At 41.5% G+C, this 25,677-nt stretch overlaps 1 protein-coding gene and 1 long non-coding RNA gene across 4 annotated transcripts; one reads left to right on the top strand and one right to left on the bottom strand.

Annotated features, from left to right (window-relative positions):
* Positions 1-840: 840 nt before the first annotated feature.
* ankdd1a (ankyrin repeat and death domain containing 1A) lies at positions 841-24,246 on the bottom strand. Of its 3 annotated transcripts, none has more exons than XM_052515926.1 (15): positions 24,038-24,245; positions 22,026-22,129; positions 18,931-19,029; positions 13,222-13,320; positions 11,788-11,895; positions 10,997-11,095; positions 10,690-10,788; positions 10,285-10,383; positions 9,765-9,863; positions 7,701-7,799; positions 7,277-7,375; positions 4,671-4,766; positions 4,233-4,434; positions 3,688-3,819; positions 841-2,354 (listed from the first exon to the last, which is right to left on the bottom strand). In XM_052515926.1, exons 1-15 carry the CDS (start codon positions 24,069-24,071, stop codon positions 2,293-2,295), a joined length of 1,530 nt encoding a protein of 509 aa, XP_052371886.1. In that variant the 5' UTR covers positions 24,072-24,245; the 3' UTR covers positions 841-2,292. The 3 variants fall into 3 exon arrangements, with proteins under 3 accessions (XP_052371886.1, XP_052371887.1, XP_052371888.1); XM_052515927.1 differs by lacking the exon at positions 24,038-24,245 and adding an exon at positions 22,465-22,621; XM_052515928.1 differs by lacking the exon at positions 18,931-19,029 and having other exon boundaries at positions 24,038-24,246.
* Positions 12,013-14,214, top strand: LOC127928699 (uncharacterized). The gene is made up of 2 exons (XR_008131913.1): positions 12,013-12,404; positions 13,235-14,214. It is a non-coding gene; the product is annotated as an uncharacterized LOC127928699 (long non-coding RNA).
* Positions 24,247-25,677: the final 1,431 nt, after the last annotated feature.

The raw sequence follows: 25,677 nt of genomic DNA on the forward strand, positions 1-25,677 counted from the left end.
CCCCGGTGCACAACTGAGCAAGAGGACAAGTACATTAGTGTCTAGTTTGAGAAACAGACGCCTCACAAGTCCTCAACTGGCAGCTTCATTAAATAGTACCCTCAAAACACCAGTCTCAACTTCAACAGTGAAGAGGCAACTCCGGGATGCTGGCCTTCTAGGCAGAGTTCTTCTGTCCAGTGTCTGTGTTCTTTTGCCCATCTTAATATTTTTTTAATCTTTTTTATTGGCCAATCTGAGATATGGCTTTTTCTTTGCAACTCTGCCTAGAAGTTCAGCATTCCGGAGTCGCCTCATTAACAATGTCTACACTGTATTTCTGATCAATTTGATGCTATTTTAAATGGACGAAAAAATGTGGACATTTCTAAGCGACCCCAAACTTTTGAACGGTAGTGTAATTACAAATAATTTGTAAACTGCAAATGAACTGCAAGAAGCCCAAACAGATATATTGGAATATAACGTACTTTCAAACCTTTCATATCAATATTATGTCTCTATTATTCGTGGAAATAATTGGGAACAGATTTACCAAATTAAAATCAATTGAAGCTGATTTCTTGGTATTCAGAAAACTTGGAATGCCAAAGAAAAGCACAGAATTTGGCCCGCAGGCTGCCAGTTGGGGAACCCTGGTCTAGTGGTAGTTCTGCTGCCCCCTGGATCACATGACAGTGAAGGCAGCAGTTTGATCCCCTGTTCCACCACTCAACTCTCCACTATATCCCTGTCATCTATTTAATATGGCAATAAATCTTCAAAATACACTTAAAATATATATTTTTAAAGAAAAAAAATGTTTCTGTATAGAAAGTCAATTAACAAATTCATACCTCATTAGTTGTTGATCATCAATTGTTTAATTGACCTAAATGTCCAAGCCAAACAGTGATCAACTAAATAACAGTCCATCAATACAAGAAAATAGAAAACAGTTAAGTATTTGTTAAAAACGGATCTTTACACAATATGTATGGAATTTTATGGTAAAAATCTACCATGTGGTAGAACCACCACCTATTTTAGTTATTGAGCTGCATAGTCATGAACAGTTGTAATTTAGTAGACTGAGTTGGCATTGCAGTCCGGTACAGAAGAGAGCAATGTGGAATACTTCACCACACAGCTGAAAGCAGTATAAAACAAGTGGTCTCGCTAGTAAAACATTGAAAAAAGCATTCTATTAATATGGCAGATGTAGAGAAAAACATTTGTTTTACTTCTCAGGTATGAAAAAATTAAATGGTAGAATATTTGTTTTATTAAAAGGCATGAAAAAGATGGTGATTGTTAATTTATTATGCCCTCTTTGCCTTTTAGGCTAAACAACAAGTGGTCTTAAATGCATGGTGCCTAGATAGTTAGGCCATGCCTAGAATATGGAAATATAATGGCTCAGTAGAACATTTATTTTCATTGCACCTGCACCAGTAGAGCAAATATTTTTCACATTTACAGTGCACCACCCCACACACAAAAAACTCTTAACATTTAATTCAGTTGAACTAAGAGAAAAACACTGACTGCTATAGTTCTCTGTATGACAGACATACATGGATCCTTGACTGATCCAGGGGTCGAATTACAGGTTGCTGGGCACCATAACATATTAGATATATTTACATGGGTGCCTCCATAAGTATTAAATATATACAGAACAAAAATATAAACACAACATGCAACAATTTCAAAGATTTTACTGAGTTACAGTTTATATAAGGACAGCAGTCAATTGAAATAATTTAATTAAGTCCTAATCTATGGATTAGGCCGGTTGGACGTACTGCCAAATTCTCTCAAATGACTTGAGGCTTATGGACATTAAATTCTCTGGCAACAGCTCTGGTGGACATTCATGCAGTCAGCATTCCAATGTTATGCTCCCTCAAAACATAAAACATCTGTGGCATTGTGTTGTGTGACAAATCTGTACATTTTGGAGTTGCCTTCTATTATTCAAGGTACACCTGTATAATGATCATGCTGTTTAATCAGCTTCTTGATATGCCACACCTGTCAGGCAGATGGATTATCTTGGCAAAGGAGAAATGTTCACTAACAGGGATGTAAACAAATTTGTGCACAAAATTTGAGAGAAATAAGCTTTTTGTGCTTATGGACCATTTCTGAGAATTTATTTCAGGTCATTAAACTTGGGACCAACACTTTACATGTTGCATTTATATTTTGTTTAGTGTGTTAACTTTATTCAGACACTATTTGTAGTTTTGAACCCTGGGATGGCCATTTATTCCTGCAGTATATCAGTGTGTTTCAGGATGGACTTGTTCACATGGCGGTGCATTTCTTGGGAGAGCTTGTGTCTGCATTTGCCTTCTGTCTGATGCTTTCTGTTGAAAAAGAAAAAGGAAACTCCTTGTTCATTCAAGTTGACCTACGGGCTACGGACCATTACTGGTAGAGATGATAAAAGATGGTCAAACCAGCATTTAATGTACTTATGTAATTAATAACCACAATATCAGTGGTGGAAAAGGTACTAAATTGTAATTCTTGAGAAAAGTACAAGTAAATACTATACATTAAGTCATTTAGCAGACGCTCTTATATGATTAAGCAAACCAGACACGATACAATTTTCTTGCATCTTTTTAAATTTACGGAGTATTCCTTGACAGGGAAGAGGCTATACATCAAATTCCTTATATTAAGCAAACCAGACGATACAATTTTCTTGTTTTTTAAATTTACGGAGAGCCAGGGGCACACTCCAAAACTCAGACAATTTCTAAATGCAGAATTTGTGTTTAGTGAGTTCGCCAGAAAAGTGGCAGTAGGGATGAAAACCTGTTATATTGGTAATTGAATTGGATTATATTGCTGTCCTACCTGAGCACTCGAAATGTGACCAGTGCTTTTGGGTGACAGGGAAAATGTATGGGAGTAAAAAGTACATATTTGCTTTAGGACTGTTTTAGAATAAAAGTCAAAGTTGTCAACAATATAAATAATAATGTAAAGTTCAGAAACCTTTCAAAGTACAGAAATACAGCCGCTGTGATGCAAAACACAGCATCCTCTGATGCAAAACACAGCATCTTATGATGCAAAATGCAAAACACAGCATCTTATGATGCAAAACACAGCATCTTATGATGCAAAACACAGCATCTTATGATGCAAAACACAGCATCTTATGATGCAAAACACAGCATCCTCTGATGCAAAACACAGCATCTTATGATGCAAAATGCAAAACACAGCATCTTATAATGCAAAATGCAAAACACAGCATCTTATGATGCAAAATGCATCTTACTGGCTGTATTTCTCTACTTATATATCATGAAAACTTCATTGCTGACATGCAAAACATTTTTGGACTATATCAACAATGGGCTAATGAAACAAATACCAAAAGATTGAAGTATTACTTAAACTACTCTAAGTATTTTTACTTAGTTACTTTACACCACTATATAATATGCTCATAAAGCTTTTGGACAACTACCTCCCCCAGGCTAGACAGCAGTGTGGTCTAGATGGAAGCTGGGCAGTGTTCAGTAGGCATGAAATGAGTGACAATGATTGGACAGTACAGTCCGATAAGAACATCCATTGTTGTTTTTGATTTAAAAAAATGCTATTCGCCCATTGTGCCCTGGTGCTCAGGTTCGAATACCTGATGGGTGGTGACTCCCGTCCCCCGTTCCATTGACTCACCAGCTAGGTCGGTCCTGGAGATCCCCGTCAGTCCCTCATACAGGCCTTTGATTGGGTTCTCCCCTGCGATGACTACTCCATGCAGCCAGATCAGCAACATACGGTGCCCATGCTCCTTGAAGCTCTTTGTACCTAACATATGTGAATGTCATAAGAGACTTATATAAAATAGGTGGGCTACAATAAGGACAGTTCTGGGCTTAAGTGCCTTGCTCAAGGGCACAACGGCAGGATATGGTACCTGGGATCTGTCAATTAACCCTCTAGGTTGAACCAGCAACCCTGTGGCTACTGGTCAGCCTCTCTCACCTAAAGGCTACCTGTCCGCCCAGGCTGCTAACTCCTTATTCCTTAGGCTCTTTGGTGTTTACAGATCTGAAGGAATCATATGAATGTAAGCAATATGGCGGAAGCGCCCTTAAAATCAGATAGGTCTAAGTGAAAATTCAACTTTTCCATCTAGCTTTCTATGTGATTGCTTCAGATCAGAAAATTACAACGAGCTTGGCTCTGGGGGTTATTTCTAGACCAAGCCAACACTTCACCTGTCCACTGCTGCTCTATGGAGCGTATGTGGGCATCCGTGAAGCCCCAGTGTTGTGCGAGGCTCTTCCACTCCCCGCGGGACAGGTCTTTGGTGGCCAGCCTCCACGTGACAGAGCGCAGGTGCTGGGTCTCCACCTGGTGGTCCTGCTTAAAGCTCAGCTGCTTCCCCAGCCACAAATCATCGTCGCTGATCACGTTGTCCTGGTACACAAAGAAAGGGTGTGTGTTTGAGATTGACTGCATTGCAGTTGAGCTGTGAAGCAGACTGATATTTTATTCTGAAATTCTAAAACACTCATTTCGGAATCGTGATGATCTGGTACAGCTGCGAAGACCTAAAGTAGTCGATCTCAACATGAACAAGGAGAGCTGCAGGCGCTACCTTGCAGTTCAATGATGGAAAGAGTTTTTACATTTGCGTTTAAATATGAACCTACCTTTTCCCACTTGTAAAACCGGTCTGCTTTGATGATCATGTCCACTAAGATGACATGGTTTCCTCTGGCTGCCACCTCCAGAGAAGTCTTCCCCTGCTGAGAGTACCAACACACAGCCACAACACTGGATTCAACATGACATACAGTACATCACCTGGGTCCTGGGTCCAGTTCATTAGCACTAATTCACCTGGGTCCTGGGTCCAGTTCATTAGCACTAATTCACCTGTGTCCAGTTCACAAAGCAGGGTGTGTGTTTAATTCACCTTGTCCAGTTCTGTTAGCACTAATTCACCTAAAACACTCATTTGTCCAGTTCATTAGCACTAATTCACCTGGGTCCAGTTCATTAGCACTAATTCACCTGGGTCCAGTTCATTAGCACTAATTCACCTGGGTCCAGTTAATTAGCACTAATTCACCTGGGTCCAGTTAATTAGCACTAATTCACCTGGGTCCAGTTAATTAGCACTAATTCACCTGGGTCCAGTTAATTAGCACTAATTCACCTGGGTCCAGTTCATTAGCACTAATTCACCTGTGTCCAGTTCGTTAGCACTAATTCACCTGTGTCCAGTTCGTTAGCACTAATTCACCAGGGTCCAGTTCGTTAGCACTAATTCACCAGGGTCCAGTTCGTTAGCACTAATTCACCTGGGTCCAGTTAGTTAGCACTAATTCACCTGGGTCCAGTTAGTTAGCACTAATTCACCTGGGTCCAGTTAGTTAGCACTAATTCACCTGGGTCCAGTTAGTTAGCACTAATTCACCTGGGTCCAGTTAGTTAGCACTAATTCACCTGGGTCCAGTTAGTTAGCACTAATTCACCTGGGTCCAGTTAGTTAGCACTAATTCACCTGGGTCCAGTTAGTTAGCACTAATTCACCTGGGTCCAGTTAGTTAGCACTAATTCACCTGGGTCCAGTTAGTTAGCACTAATTCACCTGGGTCCAGTTAGTTAGCACTAATTCACCTGGGTCCAGTTAGTTAGCACTAATTCACCTGGGTCCAGTTAGTTAGCACTAATTCACCTGGGTCCAGTTAGTTAGCACTAATTCACCTGGGTCCAGTTAGTTAGCACTAATTCACCTGGGTCCAGTTAGTTAGCACTAATTCACCTGGGTCCAGTTAGTTAGCACTAATTCACCTGGGTCCAGTTAGTTAGCACTAATTCACCTGGGTCCAGTTAGTTAGCACTAATTCACCTGGGTCCAGTTAGTTAGCACTAATTCACCTGGGTCCAGTTAGTTAGCACTAATTCACCTGGGTCCAGTTAGTTAGCACTAATTCACCTGGGTCCAGTTAGTTAGCACTAATTCACCTGGGTCCAGTTCGTTAGCACTAATTCACCTGGGTCCAGTTCGTTAGCACTAATTCACCTGGGTCCAGTTCGTTAGCACTAATTCACCTGGGTCCAGTTAGTTAGCACTAATTCACCTGTGTCCAGTTAGTTAGCACTAATTCACCTGTGTCCAGTTAGTTAGCACTAATTCACCTGTGTCCAGTTCGTTAGCACTAATTCACCTGTGTCCAGTTCGTTAGCACTAATTCACCTGTGTCCAGTTCGTTAGCACTAATTCACCTGTGTCCAGTTCGTTAGCACTAATTCACCTGGGTCCAGTTCGTTAGCACTAATTCACCTGTGTCCAGTTCGTTAGCACTAATTCACCTGTGTCCAGTTCGTTAGCACTAATTCACCTGTGTCCAGTTAGTTAGCACTAATTCACCTGTGTCCAGTTAGTTAGCACTAATTCACCTGTGTCCAGTTAGTTAGCACTAATTCACCTGTGTCCAGTTAGTTAGCACTAATTCACCTGTGTCCAGTTAGTTAGCACTAATTCACCAGGGTCCAGTTAGTTAGCACTAATTCACCTGGGTCCAGTTAGTTAGCACTAATTCACCTGGGTCCAGTTCATTAGCACTAATTCACCTGGGTCCAGTTCATTAGCACTAATTCGGGGGGAAACAGTGAAATGAGAGGTACTACCTAAACTTATCTAATAAGCAATACTTGTTGTTTTCTGTTGCAAAATGTTTTTCTCCAGTGTGCTCTGATGAACAGGATCCTGGCATAGTCTTCAGACTGGAATTAAATAATGCTTGAGCCCTTTAAACACACTTTAACGGGAATAGGGGAAATGATTTCATTAAACCAGTGAGACACTGGCTGGTCCCATACTACACAAAGAGCCCATGAGATGTTAACCTAGTCTCAGGACTATTACTCACAGGAGGAAGCGTCTGCTGTGCCAGACTGATGAGATTTGAAAATAAATGGAAGCTTTCATACCATCAATGAAAATAAAGTTGACATTATTGAATTTTTATTGCAAGTGTGACTGTCAGTGAAACATGTTATCTGTATTGATACGATTTAGATACCATATCTTCAGTGATTGATACCCTCAATGAGTTGTCCAACCACATTGGAAATTAGATAACAAATTTCAAGAGGTTTTATCCACGCGTTATTAACAATCCATTACAACGCCCACATACAGGCGTTCTTGTTTGCTCCGCCATGTTTTAATGGATCACTTCACTTCTAAAGGTAAATAAAGAACAAGATAAAAAATTACCCTTTAAAATGAGATTAAATCAAATACCTTATCCAGTAGTTTGAGGTTTACCCCAGCTATGAGGATCATCTCAGCGATGTCCTGTCTTCCATGCTCTGCTGCGATGTGCAGGGCTGTCTGGAGCCTCTGTAAGGAAGGAGGTAGAGAGGGAAGGGAGAAAGAACGAGAGAGTGAGACAGAAAAAGAGGGGAAAAAAGAGAGATGAATTAGGTCATTAGTGTTACAAGTGTTATGGCAGTTCCTGTACAGAAGCCTTCTGTTCTATGGTCTTTACCTCAATGATAATGTAAACAACATCAAACACAGATCACGCAACCTGATGACTCAGAGTCGATACAGACACTTTAAGGTACACGATGCACCATTGGCCTAACAAATCATTGAATGCATAGAATGTTTCCATACAGTAAGGTGTTTGCGTAACCCCATAGAGAGTGGAAACATTACTCACATTGTCAGATATGTCCAGATCACATTCAGCGTCTATTAGCAGCCGTACCACCTCGGTGTGATTGTGGAGCACGGCGATGTGAAGAGGGGATGTGTGTTGCTGTTCAAAACACAAGGTCAAATTAGATACACATTGATGGTTACCACATACAGATGCCACGTAAATAATAATAAATTATACTTGTAAAGCGCTTTTCATTATGCAAGAATAATCTCAAAGTGCATAAAATGAAATATAAACTAGGAAATATATTTAACAAGACATTTAAAAATATATAACAATATCATGAAAACAACAATAGGAGTCTAGGAACGAGGCTAGTCCAGCTGATAGAGATGAGTATTAAGGCCTGCTTTAGGAACGAGGCTAGTCCAGCTGATAGAGATGAGTATTAAGGCCTGCTTTAGGAACGAGGCTAGTCCAGCTGATAGAGATGAGTATTAAGGCCTGCTTTAGGAACGAGGCTAGTCCAGCTGATAGAGATGAGTATTAAGGCCTGCTTTAGGAACGAGGCTAGTCCAGCTGATAGAGATGAGTATTAAGGCCTGCTTTAGGAACGAGGCTAGTCCAGCTGATAGAGATGAGTATTAAGGCCTGCTTTAGGAACGAGGCTAGTCCAGCTGATAGAGATGAGTCTTAAGGCCTGCTTTAGTCTTAAGGCCTGCGAGGCTGAGTCTTAAGGCCTGCTTTAGTCCAGCTGACAGAGATGAGTCTTAAGGCCTGCTTTAGGAACGAGGCTAGTCCAGCCGACAGAGATGAGTCTTAAGGCCTGCTTTAGGCTAGTCCAGGATAGAGATGAGTCTTAAGGCCTGCTTTAGGAACGAGGCTAGTCCAGCTGATAGAGATGAGTATTAAGGCCTGCTTTAGGAACGAGGCTAGTCCAGCCGATAGAGATGAGTCTTAAGGCCTGCTTTAGGAACGAGGCTAGTCCAGCCGATAGAGATGAGTCTTAAGGCCTGCTTTAGGAACGAGGCTAGTCCAGCCGATAGAGATGAGTCTTAAGGCCTGCTTTAGGAACGAGGCTAGTCCAGCTGATAGAGATGAGTCTTAAGGCCTGCTTTAGGAACGAGGCTAGTCCAGCCGATAGAGATGAGTCTTAAGGCCTGCTTTAGGAACGAGGCTAGTCCAGCCGATAGAGATGAGTCTTAAGGCCTGCTTTTGGAACGAGGCTAGTCCAGCCGATAGAGATGAGTCTTAAGGCCTGCTTTAAATGCACCAACAGTCTGAGCAGCTTTGAGATTGTCATTGAGGGAGTTCCAGAGGTGTGGGAGGAACAAGGAGGTGTAATGAGTTCGCACTCAAAAAGACATTACATAAAGCTTACTTCATTATTCAATGTGTTTTATAATGGTCACTGCATCAGGGATAACTTACACAGACGGGTATTCAGTAAGAACCCATTACACCTCTGTTTGTCTGAATTGGTGGGTTTTACACACAAGCCAAGCTTCTGGGGGAGTGCGATGGTTCTCTTTTGATTAGTGGTACGTGGGAGGAAAAGGCCTGTTGTACTGTAGCTTGTGGTCTTGTTTCAAACACAAACTAAAACAAAGATCTATGGAGAGAACCTATTCTGCACTGAGGCACTGAAAAAACACCTTTTGTGTCTTGGGCGGATCCAGTGGTCTAAGCTGCTGCCTCCAGGACCCTACTGCTGCAGCATGGGTTTAAAACTAGCATGGCAGAACACCTGTTTATTGACTCTCTCTATCCAATACAACAAACATATGAGAGGAGTGGGACTGTCCTACTCCTTAAAAAATAATGTAAATAAAACACTTTCACTGAAAACGTCAATGTAGGACATGCACTGAATTATACAAACAAATGTGGCACCAATTCTCTGAGTAGGAAAAGAGAAAGTGGAGAAGACATGGTGCAGATGCTGAACCCTACTGGTGTATTCTGAGCTGTTGGGCTTAACTAAAAGACCTGGCTGTTCACTATTGTAATTTGAAAGAGGAGCTAACCAAGTTGCAATAAGTGCTACCAACAGGGGAGCTAACCGATGCACAAACTAGTGTAGTATGTACAGTATGTTTAAAGGTTGGCTTGCATACTCACGCCATCCACCGTGTCTGTGTTGACGCCCGCCTCCAGTAGCAGACTGGTCTCTCTCTCAAAGCCGTGCTGGGCCACGTAGTGGAGGGCATTCATATTCTTCTGCACAGACAACAACATAGTGGGACAGGTCACAGATCAGACTCACTAATGTACCTCTCAGTCTCACACTTTAGTTGGCACTTTGACATTATACATCTATCCAATTATCTATCCATCTCAGATTCAGTCTTAAATGTAAGTGTGATAATCAGGTACTACTTTAAACTAATTACAATTTACTTAAGTCTTTATAAACCCTTTCTAAGACATTTAGATGCTTTAGAAATCATGTATTATCATCCATGCCTGTCTCTGCAAGAGTTTTAACACCATTGTCTTGGAAGAGAAGGTCCCAGTCAGTGCATAGGAAGCACCCACTTCTAGGTGGTCCTCTGCCCATACGTTTACAGCTATATGAATATATAGATGAATGCTCTATAAAGCCTTTATGAGTTATAGTTAATTGAAAGTTGACCCTTACGTTTGTCAGCGCGTTGACATTACAGCAGGCCTCCAGCAGTAGTTTGACACATTCATAGTGACCTCCATCAGAGGACAGGTGCAGAGGTGTCAGTCCGTCCTGGAGAACCAAATATCAAATATCAGCTTTACATTCTATCAACAGAATAGGGAATAATCAACCATATAAAATAGAACAAGTAGCAGTAAGCCTAATTATTATAGTAAAATAGAATGTTATTTCCTGGAAAAATAAAGGTTTAGAAGCAAAACATAAATTCATAGTAAACTTTTTCTCTCTCATCATTATCCATATAAAGTGAAGCAGGAACCACGACAGCTGAAAGGCATTGAATATCAAATATAGTTTCTGGGCTGCTTTTAACCCTACACCACACCTGACAGTGACAATATGTTCTTTACTCACTATGTTTCTCTCGTCAATGTCCACTCCTGTCTCAACTAACTTCTGCAGGACCTCGTTATGTCCATGCTTGGCTGCTAGATGGATGGCCATGTTTTCATCCTATACAATATATATAAACACATCAAAGACATCATGTTATATTTACATGATAACATCTTAGTTACAAACACACACCAAAAGTCATGTAAACACGTTTTCCAAAGGTGTTTAAAGTTCATGTTTACTCTCTCGCTACTGTAATACTAGCCTAATCATGTATTAACCTATAAGTGTGTATGTGTGGACATGTGTCAACGTCTGAACCTACCTTATCCTTGAGGCCGTGAGTGCAGCCCATACCGATGAGGAACTCAACCACCTCTAGTTGTCCATGTTCTGCAGCCAGGTGAAACGCGGTCTTCCCAGACTGACAGTAAAACAGGGAGTGAGGGATTAACTAGAAGAAGACAGTAACAGTAATGACAACATCACAGTATGACCAAATGACACTAATGACAATATGACCAAATTACAGTATGAAAGTATTGACAGTATGGAATAACCGTGTCTTCTGTTCTGCCCCAAGCAGGGCTCGAACTAATAACCTCCTGCACAAACACACAAGCCAACCGTTTTAGCCAACAGAGCAAGGGACTAGTCTGTCACTCTGTAAGCAACAGTTGGCTGTTGGGGGGGTGGGGCTTGATTGTCACTGATGTCCAGCCAACATGCGACAAGCAGGTTTGACATCCTAGTAAACACATCTAACATGGCACAGGATAAATAATAGCTAGCATAGTAAACCCTCAAGGTATCTGTTGTGCACAGAGGGTGGTGATACTGCATCAAATTCTTAAAGTAAACAAGATTTTTTAAAATTGTGTCATCATCAATTTCCCTTGTAAATCATGTAACCAGGCAGGGTTGAGACTAAAGCATACACAGGGAGAGTATAAGGAAAGGAAAGCCCTAGGACAGTACTGGGAAAGTACTGGGAAAGGAAAGCACTCCCAGAAAAATACCAGTTCAAGGAATTTGCTATGAAAGGTCTTTGAAAGAACTAGGAAAGTGCAGAAAGCGTGCTAGTGAAGAACCGGTAATGTGGTGTGGGGCAGTCACATTGTCCACCCTGTCCAGCAGTACATCCTCTACTAGGTCCTCCATGATGAACTCCAGCACTCTGCTATGACCCCGCTGGGCGGCACAGTGCAGCAGGCCCAGCCCATTCTGACAGAGAGACGGATACACAACATATTATAAGTCTTATTATAATACAAAAAATTAATTGTAAGACAGAAATGACTGAAAGCCGCCTCAAGTGGTATGATCTGAAAAACTTGCAGTCACGTTCACTGTCTTCAAACTCCGTCATAGATGAGCCAAGGCGCAACGTGCATGTAATTCCACATCTTTAATAAAGTGAACCAGAACGTGACGCAACTGTGGTAGACAGAAAATAAATAATTACCCACAACATTAGGTGGGAAAAAGGCTGCCTAAGTATGATTCCCAATCAGAGACAATGATAGACAGCTGCCTCTGATTGGGAACCACACTTGGCCAAAAACAAAGAAATAGAAAACGTAGAATGCCCACACAAATCACACCCTGACCTAACCAAATAGAAAAATAAAACGTCTCTAAGATCAGGGCGTGACACTTGCCCCAAACCGAGTGAGATGGAGTACATTTGTCAATGGCCTATGCTCCTCATAGGAGCCAAAGGCTTAAGTCAAGTAAGTCAGTCAATTATTATGACATATAAATTAACTTACAGAGCACTATATTTGCAAGCTTTAAAAGGCGTAGTATGCAGAAATTGCACCTCCATTGCCTGGATGCTAAAGTTCTAAGATGTTTGAGGGTCTAATTACACCATAACACACTGGTCTGACACAACCCTGCAAAACACTGTATGCTGGCTTGCAAAGTGATGTAATTTTTTGAGGAATCCAGCCAGAGTAAGGATATCCAAAATTGACTGCTGGGGTAGAGAAGATTGATTAATGAGACCTAAATCATCTCAACTGGAACAGCCATCTCAGTAACTGGTGCAATAAGTACAACTACTAACAGATTGGGTTAGTTCAGAAAAATGTAGCATAAGATTAAATCAACAATTCTGAAAACAAACCTGCAGGGAAATATGAAGATGATTGGTTTTGAGCAAACATGAATTTGTAATTTTACTCAACAAGCTTGTTCAAATTCAGCTAACTTCGAGCAGTATTTGTTGAGTGAACAAATTTGAACACATCAGCTCAACTTCCTGTCCTTTTGAAGTCCACCCAACTCAGAGTTCCCCTGATTAAGCAATATGTTAAGTTGGCTTTTCTTTTGTGTGCATAGCTGTGAATACAAACAGCATATTGTTTGCCTGAATTATACAAGCTATGACTAGTTAAAATGAGACAATTGTAGAATAGACACAATTAAAACACTATAACATGAAGATAATCGCATGATGTAGTTCTATCCACGTTTTTACATCATTGGGGATAGGATCCGTTCCATTGAATTTGGTCAACTCATGTAATTAATTGAATAACTTACTTTGTTTTCACAGTTGAGCTTTGCGCCAGAGGCCACGAGGATCTGTAGGATCTTGAGGCGACCGAACCAGGCTGCCAGCAGCAGAGGATTCATACCAAACTGAGAAGGGACAGCATGTTGTAGAAATAGAATGAACACACATTTTCTAAGTAGCTGATGCTGTTCACTTTACTCACCCTCTTCTGGACTCACAGCCAATTTGATCGCCATGATTATGTAGCCTCCATCTCTGCCTCATATATAATATACACACAGAGCCTTCAGGAAGTATTTTCCCCTTGACTTATTCCAAATGTTGTTTTAAAGCCTGATTTTCAACATGGAGAAAATTGTTGCTTTTTTCACCCATCTTAACACAATACCCCATAAATGACAAAGTGAAAACATGTTTTTAGAAAATGTTGCTAATTTATTGTTAATTAAATACAAAAATATCAAATGTACATAAGTGTTCACACCCATGAGTCAATACATGTTAGAATCACACCTGAGAACACATGGATTGTACAATATTTGCACATTATTATTTGAAAGATTCTTCAAGCTCTGTCAAGTTGATTGTTGATCATTGCTAGACAGCCAGTTAAGTCTTTCCATAGATTTTCAAGCAGATGTAAGTCAAAGCTGTAACTACAGTAGGCCACTCAGGAACATTCAATGTTGTCTTGGTAAGCAGTGTATATTTGGCCTTGTGTTTTAGGTTATTGTCCTGCTGAAAGGGGAATTTGTCTCTGTGTCAAGTGTGCTCCCTCTCCGGCCTAGGTCACCAGGCTGCTCGTTATGGCGCACACCTGTCACCATCGTTACGCGCACCTGCGTGTCGTCAGACTCACCTGGACTCCATCACTTCCCTGATTACCTTCCCTATATATGTCACTCCCTTTGGTTCCTTCCCCAGGTGTCATTGTTTCTGTATTATGTCTGTGTGCTGTTAGTGTTTCTTGGTTAGTATTATGTTCCGTTTATTTGATTAAAACACTCCCTGAACTTGCTTCCCGACTCTCAGCGCACATTGTTACACCCAGTGTCTGTTAGAAAGCAGATTTAGCCAGGTTCTTCTAGGATGTTGCCTGCGCTTAACTTCATTGTTTCTTTTTATTTAAAAAAAACAAACTAGTCCTTGCCTATGACAAGCATACAGTATTCATCCCCCTTGGCATTTTTCCTATTTTGATGTATTACAACCTGTAATTTAAATATATTTTTATTTTTTGGATTTCATGTAATGGACATACACAAAATAGTCCAAATTGGGGAAGTGAAATTTAAAAAATAACTTGTTTCAAAAAAATAAAAAAATAAAAATAATGAAGTGGTGCGTGGATATGTATTCCCCCCCTTTTCTATGAAGCCCCTAAATATGATCTGGTGCAACCAATTACCTTCAGAAGTCACATAACTAGTTAAATAAAGTCCACCTGTGTGCAATCTAAGTGTCACATGATCTGTCACATGATCTCAGTATATATATATACACCTGTTCTGAAAGACCCCAGAGTCTGCAACACCACCAAGCAAGTGTCACACTATTTCACAACAAAGCCTCTTTCACTCACGCTGCCAAACATACCCTCGTAAAACTGACCATCCTACCGATCCTCGACTTTGGTGATGTCATCTACAAAATAGCCTCCAACACTCTACTCGGCAAACTGGATGCAGTCTATCACCGTGCCATCCGTTTTGTCACCAAGCCCCATATACCACCCATCACTGCGTCCTGTATGCTCTCATCGGCTGGCCCTTGCTACATATTCGGCTGACCCACTGGCTCCAGGTTATCTATAAGTCTTTGCTAGGTAAAGCTCTGCCTCATCTCAGCTCACTGGTCACCATGACACCCACCCTTAGCACACGCTCCAGCAGGTGTATCTCACTGGTCATCCCCAAAGACAACAACTCTTTTGGCCGCCTTCCCTTCCAGTTCTCTGCTGCCAATGACTGGAACGAATTGCAAAAATCGCTGAAGTTGGAGACCTATATCTCCCTCAATAACTTTAAGCATCAGCTATCTGAGCAGCTTACCAATCACTGCAGCTGTACACAGCCCGTCTGTAATAGCCAATCCAACTACCTACCTCTTTTGCACACCAGTATTTCTACTTGCACATCACCATCTGCTCATCTATCACTCCAGTGTTAATTTGCTAAATTGTAATTACTTTGCTACTATGGCCTATTTATTGCCTTAACTCCTTACTCCATTTGCACACACTGTGTATATATATATTTTCTATTGTGTTATTGATTGTACTTTTGTTTATCCCATGTGTAACTCTTATTTTTGTTGTACTGCTTTGCTTTATCTTGGCTTTATCTTGGCCAGGTTGCAGTTGTAAATGAGAACTTGTTCTCAACTGGACTACCTGGTTAAAACATTTTTTAAATAACCATATATATTTATATTTTTTTTAATCGGCAGGGACTGGGAAACTTGTCAGAATTGAAGGAATGATGGATGGCACTAAATACAGGGAAATGCTTGAGGGAAACCTGTTTCATTCTTCCAGAGATTTGAGAGGTTCACCATCCAGCAGGACAATGGCCCTAAGCATACTGCTAAAGCAACACTCGAGTGGTTTAAGGGGAAACATTTAATTGTCTTGGAATGGCCTAGTCAAAGCCCAGACCTCAATCCAATTGAGAATCTGTGGTATGACTTAAAGATTGCTGTACACCAACTGAACACAACCAAATTGAAGGAGATGGAGCAGTTTTGAAAAACTCCCAGTGGCAAGATGTGCCAAGCTTATAGAGACATATTCCAAGAGACTTGTAGGTGTAATTTCTGCAAAAGGTGGCTCTACAAAGTTTGGACTTGAGGGGGAATAGTTATGCACGCTCAAGTTCTGTTTTTTTGTCTTATTTCTTGCTGGTTTCACAATAAAAAATATTTTGCAGCTTCAAAGTGGTAGGCATGTTGTGTTCACACTGTCATTTAGGTTAGTATTGTGGAGTAACTACAATGTTGTTGATCCATCCTCAGTTTACTCCTATCACAGCCATTAAACTCTAACTGTTTTATAGTCACCATTGGCCTCATGGTGAAATCCCTGAGTGGTTTCCATCCTCTCCGGCAACTGAGTTAGGAAAGTTGCCTGTATCTGCTCAAAAGGATATTCAATGTCTGCTTTGTTTTACTCAAAGCCCTTCTTTGCAAGGCATTATAACATTTCCCTGGTCTTTGTCGTTGAATCTGTGTTGGAAATTCACCGCTCGATTCAGGGACCTTACATATAATTGTATGTGTGTGTAACAGTAGAACTTTACACTGTCCCCTCGCCGGGTAAAGAGAGTAGGTAGTCATTCAGAAATCATGTTAAACACTATTATTGCACCATGCAATTGATTATGTGACTTGTTCAGCACATTTTTACTCCTGAATTTATTTAGGCTTGGCGGTTGAATACTTATTGACTCAAGACATTTCAGCTTTTATTTTTTAAATTAATTTGTAAACACTTCTAAAAACATAATTACACTTTGACATTATGAGGTATTGTGTGTAGTAGGCCAGTGACACAATCTCAATTAAATACATTTTAAATTCAGGCCGTAACAACACAACTTGGAAAAAGTCAAGGGGTGGGAATACCTTTTGAATGTAATGTATACAGTGCAATCGGAAAGTATTTAGACCACTTGACTTTTTCCAAATGTTGCTATGTTACAGCCTTATTCTAAAATGGATGAAATACTTTTCCCCTCAATCTACACACAATATCCCATAATGACAAAGAAAAAAATGGGATTTATAATTGTTTTCAAGCTATGAGACTCGATATTGAGCTCAGGTGCATCCTGTTTCCATACAACTTGATTGGAGTCCACCTGTGGTAAATTCTACTTATTGGACATGATTTGGAAAGGCACACGCCTGTCTATGTAAGGTCCCACAGTTGACAGTGCATGTCAGAGCAAAAATCAAGCCATGAGGTCAAAGGTCAATTTTCCATAGCGCTCGAGACAGGATTTTGTCGAGGCACAGATCTGGGTAAGGGCACACCAAAAACATTCTGCAGCATTGAAGGTCCCCAACAACACGGTGGCCTCCATCATTCTTAAATGGAAGAAGTTTGAAACCACCAAGACTCTTCCTAGAGCTGGCCACCCAGCCAAACTGAGCAATCGGGGGAGAAGGGCCTTGGACAGGGAGGTGACCAAGAACCCGATGGTCACTCTGACAGAGCTTCAGAGTTGCTCTGTAGAGATGGGAGAATCTTACAGAAGGACATCTCTGCAGCACTCCAACAATCTGGCCTTTATGATAGAGTGGCCAGACAGAAGCCACTCCTCAGAAGACAGTTAACTTAGAGTTTGCAAAAAGGCACCTAAAGGACTCTCAGACCATCTCAGACCATGAGAAACAAGATTCTCTGGTCTGATGAAAACAAGATTGAACTCTTTGACCTGAATGCCAAGCATCATGTCTGGAGGAATCCTGGCACCATCCCTACGGTGAAGCATGGTGGTGGCAGCATCATGCTGTGGGGATGTTTTCAGCAGCAGGGACTGGGAGACTAGTCAGGATCAAGAGAAAGAATAACGGAGCAAAGTACAAAGAGATCCTTGATGAAAACCTGCTCTAGAGCGCTCAGGACCTCAGACTGGGGTAAAGGTTCACCTTCCAACAGCTCATCGACCCCAAGCACAGTCAAGAAAACACAGGAGTGGCTTCGGGCAAATCTCTGAATGTCCTTGGATGGCCAAGCCAGAGCCCGGGCTTGAACCTAATCTAACATCTCTGGAGAGACCTGAAAATAGCTGTGCAGCGACGCTCCCCATCCAACCTGACAGATCTTGAGAGGATCTGCAGAGAAAAATGGGAGAAACTCCCCAAATATAGGCGTGCCAAGCTTGTAGCGTCCTACCCAAGAAGGCTGTAATTGCTGCCAAAGACGCTCCAACAAAGTACTGAGTAAAAGGTCTGAATGCTTATGTAAATGTGATATTTCAGTTTATTTCAAAATGTATAGAAACCTGTTTATTCCTTGTTATTACAGGCTATTTTGTGTGGATTGAAAAGGAATGAAAACAGTTTAATCCATTTTTGAACAAGGCAGTAACGTAACAAAATGTTTAAAAAGTCAACGGGTCTGAATGTTTTGTAGGTTAATTTAGAATGTAGGCTACAACCTTGTCTGTTGTAATTAAGAATATTGCAGTAGCACAAGCAGGACGCAGTCAACACATTGCAGTGGCAAAACACATTAAATCACCATTTAGACTGCCTGTCTGTGTCTTACTTGTGTGTGATGAAATATTCATCATCACAGTCATTATAATGCCAGTGTCCTGAGACAAAGGGTGTTTACTGTGTGTGTGTGCATACGTGTGTGTGTCTGCGGGTGTGTGTGCGAGCATGCACTTGTGTGTGCCTGTGCAGAGAACCAGACAAGAAAAACTGAGTAAGGTCATTTCTACGACCCCCACGTCTACGCTGATGAATATGAAGGTGTCTCTAACTGTTACCTCATTATACACCCAAATTAACTGCATTACAGAGACAGAGTTGTCTCAAGGGCTCATAAACAAAGGTGGGATGTTATGAGCAATTTTACACACAGTTCATTAGAAAATGCAGATCATGGCTGAGTAACTGCAATAAACTTTGTGAGGCCATAGCCCACAATAAAATACTGTCTGTATGAGTGTGAGTGTGTTTGTGAGTGTGAGTGTAAGCATGAGTGTAAGCGTGTGTGTACCTACACTGTCCTCCACATCCACCTCATTATTATGGTCTAGTAACAGACGTAGAGCCTGCTCGTTCCCAGCCCCTGCCGCCCAGTGCAGCGCTGTACGGCCTTTCTGTGGAGAGCGAGAGGAGGAAGAGAGAGAAAACATAATGAGAATGGTGAGAGAGGAGAAACAACCCGATAGAGAGGAGAGAGAAACAACCCGATAGAGAAACAACCCGATAGAGAAACAACCCGATAGAGAAACAACCCGATAGAGAAACAACCCGATAGAGAGGAGAGAGAAACAACCCGATAGAGAAACAACCCGATAGAGAGGAGAGAGAAACAACCCGATAGAGAGGAGAGAGAAACAACCCGATAGAGAAACAACCCGATAGAGAGGAGAGAGAAACAACCCGATAGAGAGGAGAGAGAAACAACCCGATAGAGAAACAACCCGATAGAGAAACAACCCGATAGAGAAACAACCCGATAGAGAAACAAGAGAGAGAGAGAAACAACCCGATAGAGAAACAACCCGATAGAGAAACAACCCGATAGAGAAACAACCCGATAGAGAAACAACCCGATAGAGAGGAGAGAAACAACCCGACCCGATAGAGAAACAACCCGATAGAGAAACAACCCGATAGAGAAACAACCCGATAGAGAAACAACCCGATAGAGAGGAGAGAGAAACAACCCGATAGAGAAACAACCCGATAGAGAAACAACCCGATAGAGAAACAACCCGATAGAGAAACAACCCGATAGAGACCCGAGAGAAACAACCCGATAGAGACCCGATAGAGAAACAACCCGATAGAGAAACAACCCGATAGAGGAGAGAAACAACCCGATAGAGAAACAACCCGATAGAGAAACAACCCGATAGAGAAACAACCCGATAGAGAGAGAGAAACAACCCGATAGAGAAACAACCCGATAGAGAGGAGAGAGAAACAACCCGATAGAGAGGAGAGAGAAACAACCCGATAGAGAAACAACCCGATAGAGAGGAGAGAGAAACAACCCGATAGAGAAACAACCCGATAGAGAAACAACCCGATAGAGAAACAACCCGATAGAGAAACAACCCGATAGAGAAACAACCCGATAGAGAGAGAAACAACCCGATAGAGAAACAACCCGATAGAGAAACAACCCGATAGAGAAACAACCCGATAGAGAGGAGAGAGAAACAACCCGATAGAGAGGAGAGAGAAACAACCCGATAGAGAGGAGAGAGAAACAACCCGATAGAGAAACAACCCGATAGAGAAACAACCCGATAGAGAAACAACCCGATAGAGAAACAACCCGATAGAGAGGAGAGAGAAACAACCCGATAGAGAAACAACCCGATAGAGAAACAACCCGATAGAGAAACAACCCGATAGAGAGGAGAGAGAAACAACCCGATAGAGAGGAGAGAGAAACAACCCGATAGAGAAACAACCCGATAGAGAAACAACCCGATAGAGAAACAACCCGATAGAGAAACAACCCGATAGAGAAACAACCCGATAGAGAGAAACAACCCGATAGAGAGGAGAGAGAAACAACCCGATAGAGAAGACAGAGAAACAACCCGATAGAGAGGAGAGAGAAACAACCCGATAGAAACAAGAGAGAAACAACCCGATAGAGAAACAACCCGATAGAGAGGAGAGAGAAACAACCCGATAGAGAGGAGAGAGAAACAACCCGATAGAGAGGAGAGAGAAACAACCCGATAGAGAGGAGAGAGAAACAACCCGATAGAGAGGAGAGAGATAGAGAGGAGAGAGAAACAACCCGATAGAGAGGAGAGAGAAACAACCCGATAGAGAAACAGGAGAGAGAAACAAGATAGAGGAGAGAGAAACAACCCGATAGAGAGGAGAGAGAAACAACCCGATAGAGAGAGAAACAACCCGATAGAGAGGAGAGAGAAACAACCCGATAGAGAGGAGAGAGAAACAACCCGATAGAGAGGAGAGAGAAACAACCCGATAGAGAGGAGAGAGAAACAACCCGATAGAGAGGAGAGAGAAACAACCCGATAGAGAGGAGAGAGAAACAACCCGATAGAGAGGAGAGAGAAACAACCCGATAGAGAGGAGAGAGAAACAACCCGATAGAGAGGAGAGAGAAACAACAGCAGAACATATTGAGGGGATGGCGAAATACATTTGAATATGAAATGCTTTTGATGTGTTTTTAGTGTGTAGCTGTTCTTTCATATTGTTGTTTTACAGCCGCAAACCAAATCGCCCAATGTAGGACAATAAAGTGTTCTGAATCAGAATGAAATAAAACAACAATAATGTAGGTATGAAAGGTGGTTTATCTGCAGTGGACGTGAGCATGCAGATAAAGAAGCTTGAGGTAGACAGAAGCTCTCTCCCTTTCCACTGGAACAGATACAGTAACAGCTCTGAAAGGTTATGTAAAGTCGAGGTTAAGATACTTCCACTATATAACCACATAGACAGCTTCATACTTTCATGATCCCTGCAGGGTAATTCAGTTCATCAAGACACAGAGAAGAAAACATAAGTTGCATTCTATATTTTACTGCAAAAAACCCCAAAACACTTTTATTATGCAACTTATTTGCAAGAACATTGAGTGAGAAACAGTTAAGGACCTAGCAGTGAAACCTTGGGCCATGCTCGCCAGGAGAAACAAGTCAGAGGGTGTTATTTCACCACAGTGAGGTGAAATGCGGGTCATATCCTTTTCCCGGGACAACAAGATGCTGGTTTCCTTTTCTTCAAAGCACAAACGTCAGGAACAAAGCTACAGCTGCTAAAGCCTTGGCAGTGGCAGTGTGGCACTGACTGACTGGCATCGACTCTGTCAGATCAAATCCTTCCTGGGTATTTGCACTGTGGTTTACTAATGGGAATTAGTACAGCTTAGTAGAAGTTTTGTGGAATTAGTAGTTCTCACTTTCAGTCAGGTTTCAACACAACAATAGTCATTATCATGAAAAACATGCATAGCATCCCGTATTCAATTGACAGTGGTAAACTATTGTGTGTAAGTGTGTGTGTGTGTGTGCGTGCGTGCATATGTGTGTGTATCTGCCAACGACTGTGACTGTGTGTGTATGCTCTCCAATCCCGTACATGCACTCACTTTGTTTTTGGCCTTGATGTCCACTCCTTTCTTCATCAGCTCCCGCATTTTGTCCGTGTCGTTCCTCTTTGCTGCATCGTGGAATTCCTTCTCCGACCGGAACACTGTGAACAGACATGGGCCATGGAAAGGAGGATGGGAGAAACAGGAACAAGCGTCAGGCTCTATCTCTGTTCACAAGGAGGGGGCAGGTAGCCTAGTGGTTAGAGTGTTGGGCCAGTAACTGAAAGGTTGCGAGATCAAATCCCCAGGTGACAAGGTAAATATCTGTCATTCTGTCCCTGAACAAGGTAGTTAACATACTGATCCCGGGCCACCATTTTAACTCTTAAATATCTATCCAATGGATTTTGTGATGTATGGATCACTGCCTCAGCCATGGATTGATCTGTCAAATGTATTTATTTGCCTTCATGTTGATGCCTGTCTTTTTTCTTACCCCCTTTTCTTCCCCTTGCGTCCTCTAAACCTCCGAGTCACACGTCCTCCAAATCAACCGCACTTCTTAACACCCACACGCTTAACCCGGAAGCCAGCCGCACCAATGTGTCACCGTTCAACTGACGACCGAGGTCAGCCTGCAGGAGTCGCTAGAGCGCGATGAGCCAAGTAAAGCCCCCCCCCACAGCCAAAACCCTCCCCTAACCCGGACGACGCTGGACCTGGGATCGAACCCAGGTCTGTAGTGACACCTCTAGCACTGCACCTGTCACGGTCGTTGTATGGAGGAGACCAAGGCGCAGCGTGGTAAGCGTACATACTTCTTTTAATGGAAGAACAAACACTGAACAAAACTAATACAAAACAACAAAAACGAACTGTGAAGCTATTATGGCTAGTGCAGACAGGCAACTAAACATAGACTAAGAACCCACAAACTACCCAAGGAATATGGCTCCCTAAATATGGTCCCCAATCAGAGACAACGATAAACAGCTGCCTCTGATTGAGAACCAATCTAGGTAACCACAGACATATAAACATCTAGACTTACAAAAACCCCTAGGGATAACTGTGATTTGGTCTGTGTAGTCTTCCTACTGTATTCATGAAGTGTCTTTAGTGCTGATCTGGAATCAGTTTATTCCTTTAATCACAATTAATATGATTATATGGAAAGGGGGGAACTGGTCCTAGATCAGAACTCTTACTCTGAGACTCTTTATGACTACAGACGCTGGTTTCTCTTATGAGACAACAATGACAGACTGGTTGAGACTGACCTAGATCGGTCTATCCCGGAGGTTATATGCTTGTACTATGCACAACATTGCCAGGACTACATCAAACGGTACATTGAGCATTACAAGTCAGAAAACGAATGCAACCAGTGGAGGCTGCTGAGGAGAGGACGGCTCATAAAAATGGCTGAAACGGAGTAAATGGAACGGCACTAAACACATGGAAACAATGTGTTGGATGTATTTGGTACCATTCCACCCATTCTGCTCCAGCCATTACCACGAGTCTGTCCTCCCCAATTAATGTTCCACCAACCTCTTATAAGTGCAATGATAAACTAGCGCTAAAACAACAGCTAAACACCTCACCACTAGACCAGGGTTCCCAAACTAGGTCCTGCTAATATTCTATAAGTGGTGCAGGAGCTCAAGCAGTTGAACATTTGAGGTGCTGGTATTCAGCTCCAGCGATCTGATGCCCAAGTCAAGCACTACTACAATATCATATTTCAGAAGTAATGCAAATCAAAATGCTATGGTTTCATCCTATAAGGAGGAACCATATGAGCCCTGTCATGCAGCCCGAAAACCATCACATTGCAATATAACATAGCCTAGTATTTGAACTGGCTTCAGTTCATGGTAGCTCTTATCAATTAATCAATTATTCTGACTGAATCTGTTCTGATACAGTGTCCGCGCGTGCAATAACCTGATAAAGGCAGGCTGCCTAGACTAGTACAGTATATAGGCCAGATGAGCAGTGTAGGCATCACAAAAACCAATACATACAGCTATTCCGTTAGTAATGAGAGAATTATAAATTCTTACAGATATCATCCTCTGAAACCAGATCGTCCTCCATTATGTCAGTGATTCCAAAACGGCACTGATTCAGTTGATTTCATTTTTTTGTCGTAATCCGCGATCTGATTCCCATCAAATAGTCTATTATCTGGAACCAGCGATTCTACTATGCAGTCGAAGTGCCGCACACATCCGGGTGTTGAGTGTTGAGCTCAGAGGGACCAGCCCACATTCATTGCCTATCATTTAGATATGAGAGAGAACAACTGGAACGATCTATCATCTCAGATCACAATAATATTTAGCCTGTAATGCTGCGCATAGATGTAAACTAGGCTTTCTGCCTCACATAAAGCCTTATAATATTGTATTATGGCGCCTAATGTGTGTAGCCTAATAACTATATTTTTGGCGTTTTAAACCAGCTTGGTTGTTATTTATTACGCAGTATATATTCTTACAAGTCATTATTGTTCATGATCTATAAAACATCATACAGACTTTAATAACCACTTATGAGTGGTTATGGACGCTTAAAGTCAGTGTCTTAACACATAAAGTATGTTATGATAAAGCATTATAGGTAGGTACTTCATAGAAAGTTTAACCGAATATAATTTAATTGAGAAAACATTTTGAAACCCTGGACTGTTTGCTCATAGCTGACACAATCACATTTCTTGGGAAATCTACTCTCTCATCTTATGGCAAACACATCTCCGCCTTCTGTATCCATGGGGCGAGAGAGAGAGAGAACAGTCAATAAGAAACCCCAGACTGTTTGCTCATAGCTGACAATACTGAAACTAAAGAAAAAACTTTGTCAGTCATCATGTATTCCACAAGAGGGAGACATCTCTAAGCAATTCCTTACGATGTAGGTATCTGCAGTTTGAAGTAGCCAGTATGTATCTCTTATCACACTATACTTGCATTCTCATGTTTCTTTAACTCCCATCGTATTTATCTGTTGTTGATTATGGTGATATTATTTATCAAAGTGCAACTGCTACTACTCTTAAACCTTTGGATGCCATCTACCATTAGTGCCCTTCGTTTCATTACAGGTGACAGTTTTGATACTCATTACTGCATCCTGTATCATCTCATCTAACTTTGGTGTTGAAGTATAGACACCTGATTTGTGATGTTTTATTTGTGCTTCCCATGACAGTGTTTTTGTAATATAATGTTTACATACAGTACTAGTCAAACGTTTGGACACAGCTACTCATTCCAGGGTTTTTCTTTATTTTTTTGTATTTTCTATATTGTAGAATAATAGTAAAGACATCTAAACTATGAAATAACACATATGGAATCATTTAGTAACCAAACAAGTATTAAACAAATCAAAATATATTTTACATTTGATTCTTCAAAGTAGCCAACCTTTGCCTTGATGACAGCTTTGCACACTCTTGGCATTCTCTCAACCAGCTTCATGAGATAGTCATCTGGAATGCATTTGAATTAACAGGTGTGCCTTGTCAAAAGTTCATTTGTGGAATTTCTTTCCTTCTTCATGCGTTTGAGCCAATCAGTTGTGTTGTGACAAGGTAGGGTTGGTAAATAGAAGATGACCCTATTTGGTGAAAAACCAAGTCCATATTATGGCAAGAACAGCTCAAATAAGCAAAGAGAAATGACATGCCATCATTACT

Source organism: Oncorhynchus keta, unplaced genomic scaffold (assembly GCF_023373465.1).
Source record: "Oncorhynchus keta strain PuntledgeMale-10-30-2019 unplaced genomic scaffold, Oket_V2 Un_scaffold_3531_pilon_pilon, whole genome shotgun sequence".
Taxonomy (NCBI): Eukaryota; Metazoa; Chordata; class Actinopteri; order Salmoniformes; family Salmonidae; genus Oncorhynchus; species Oncorhynchus keta.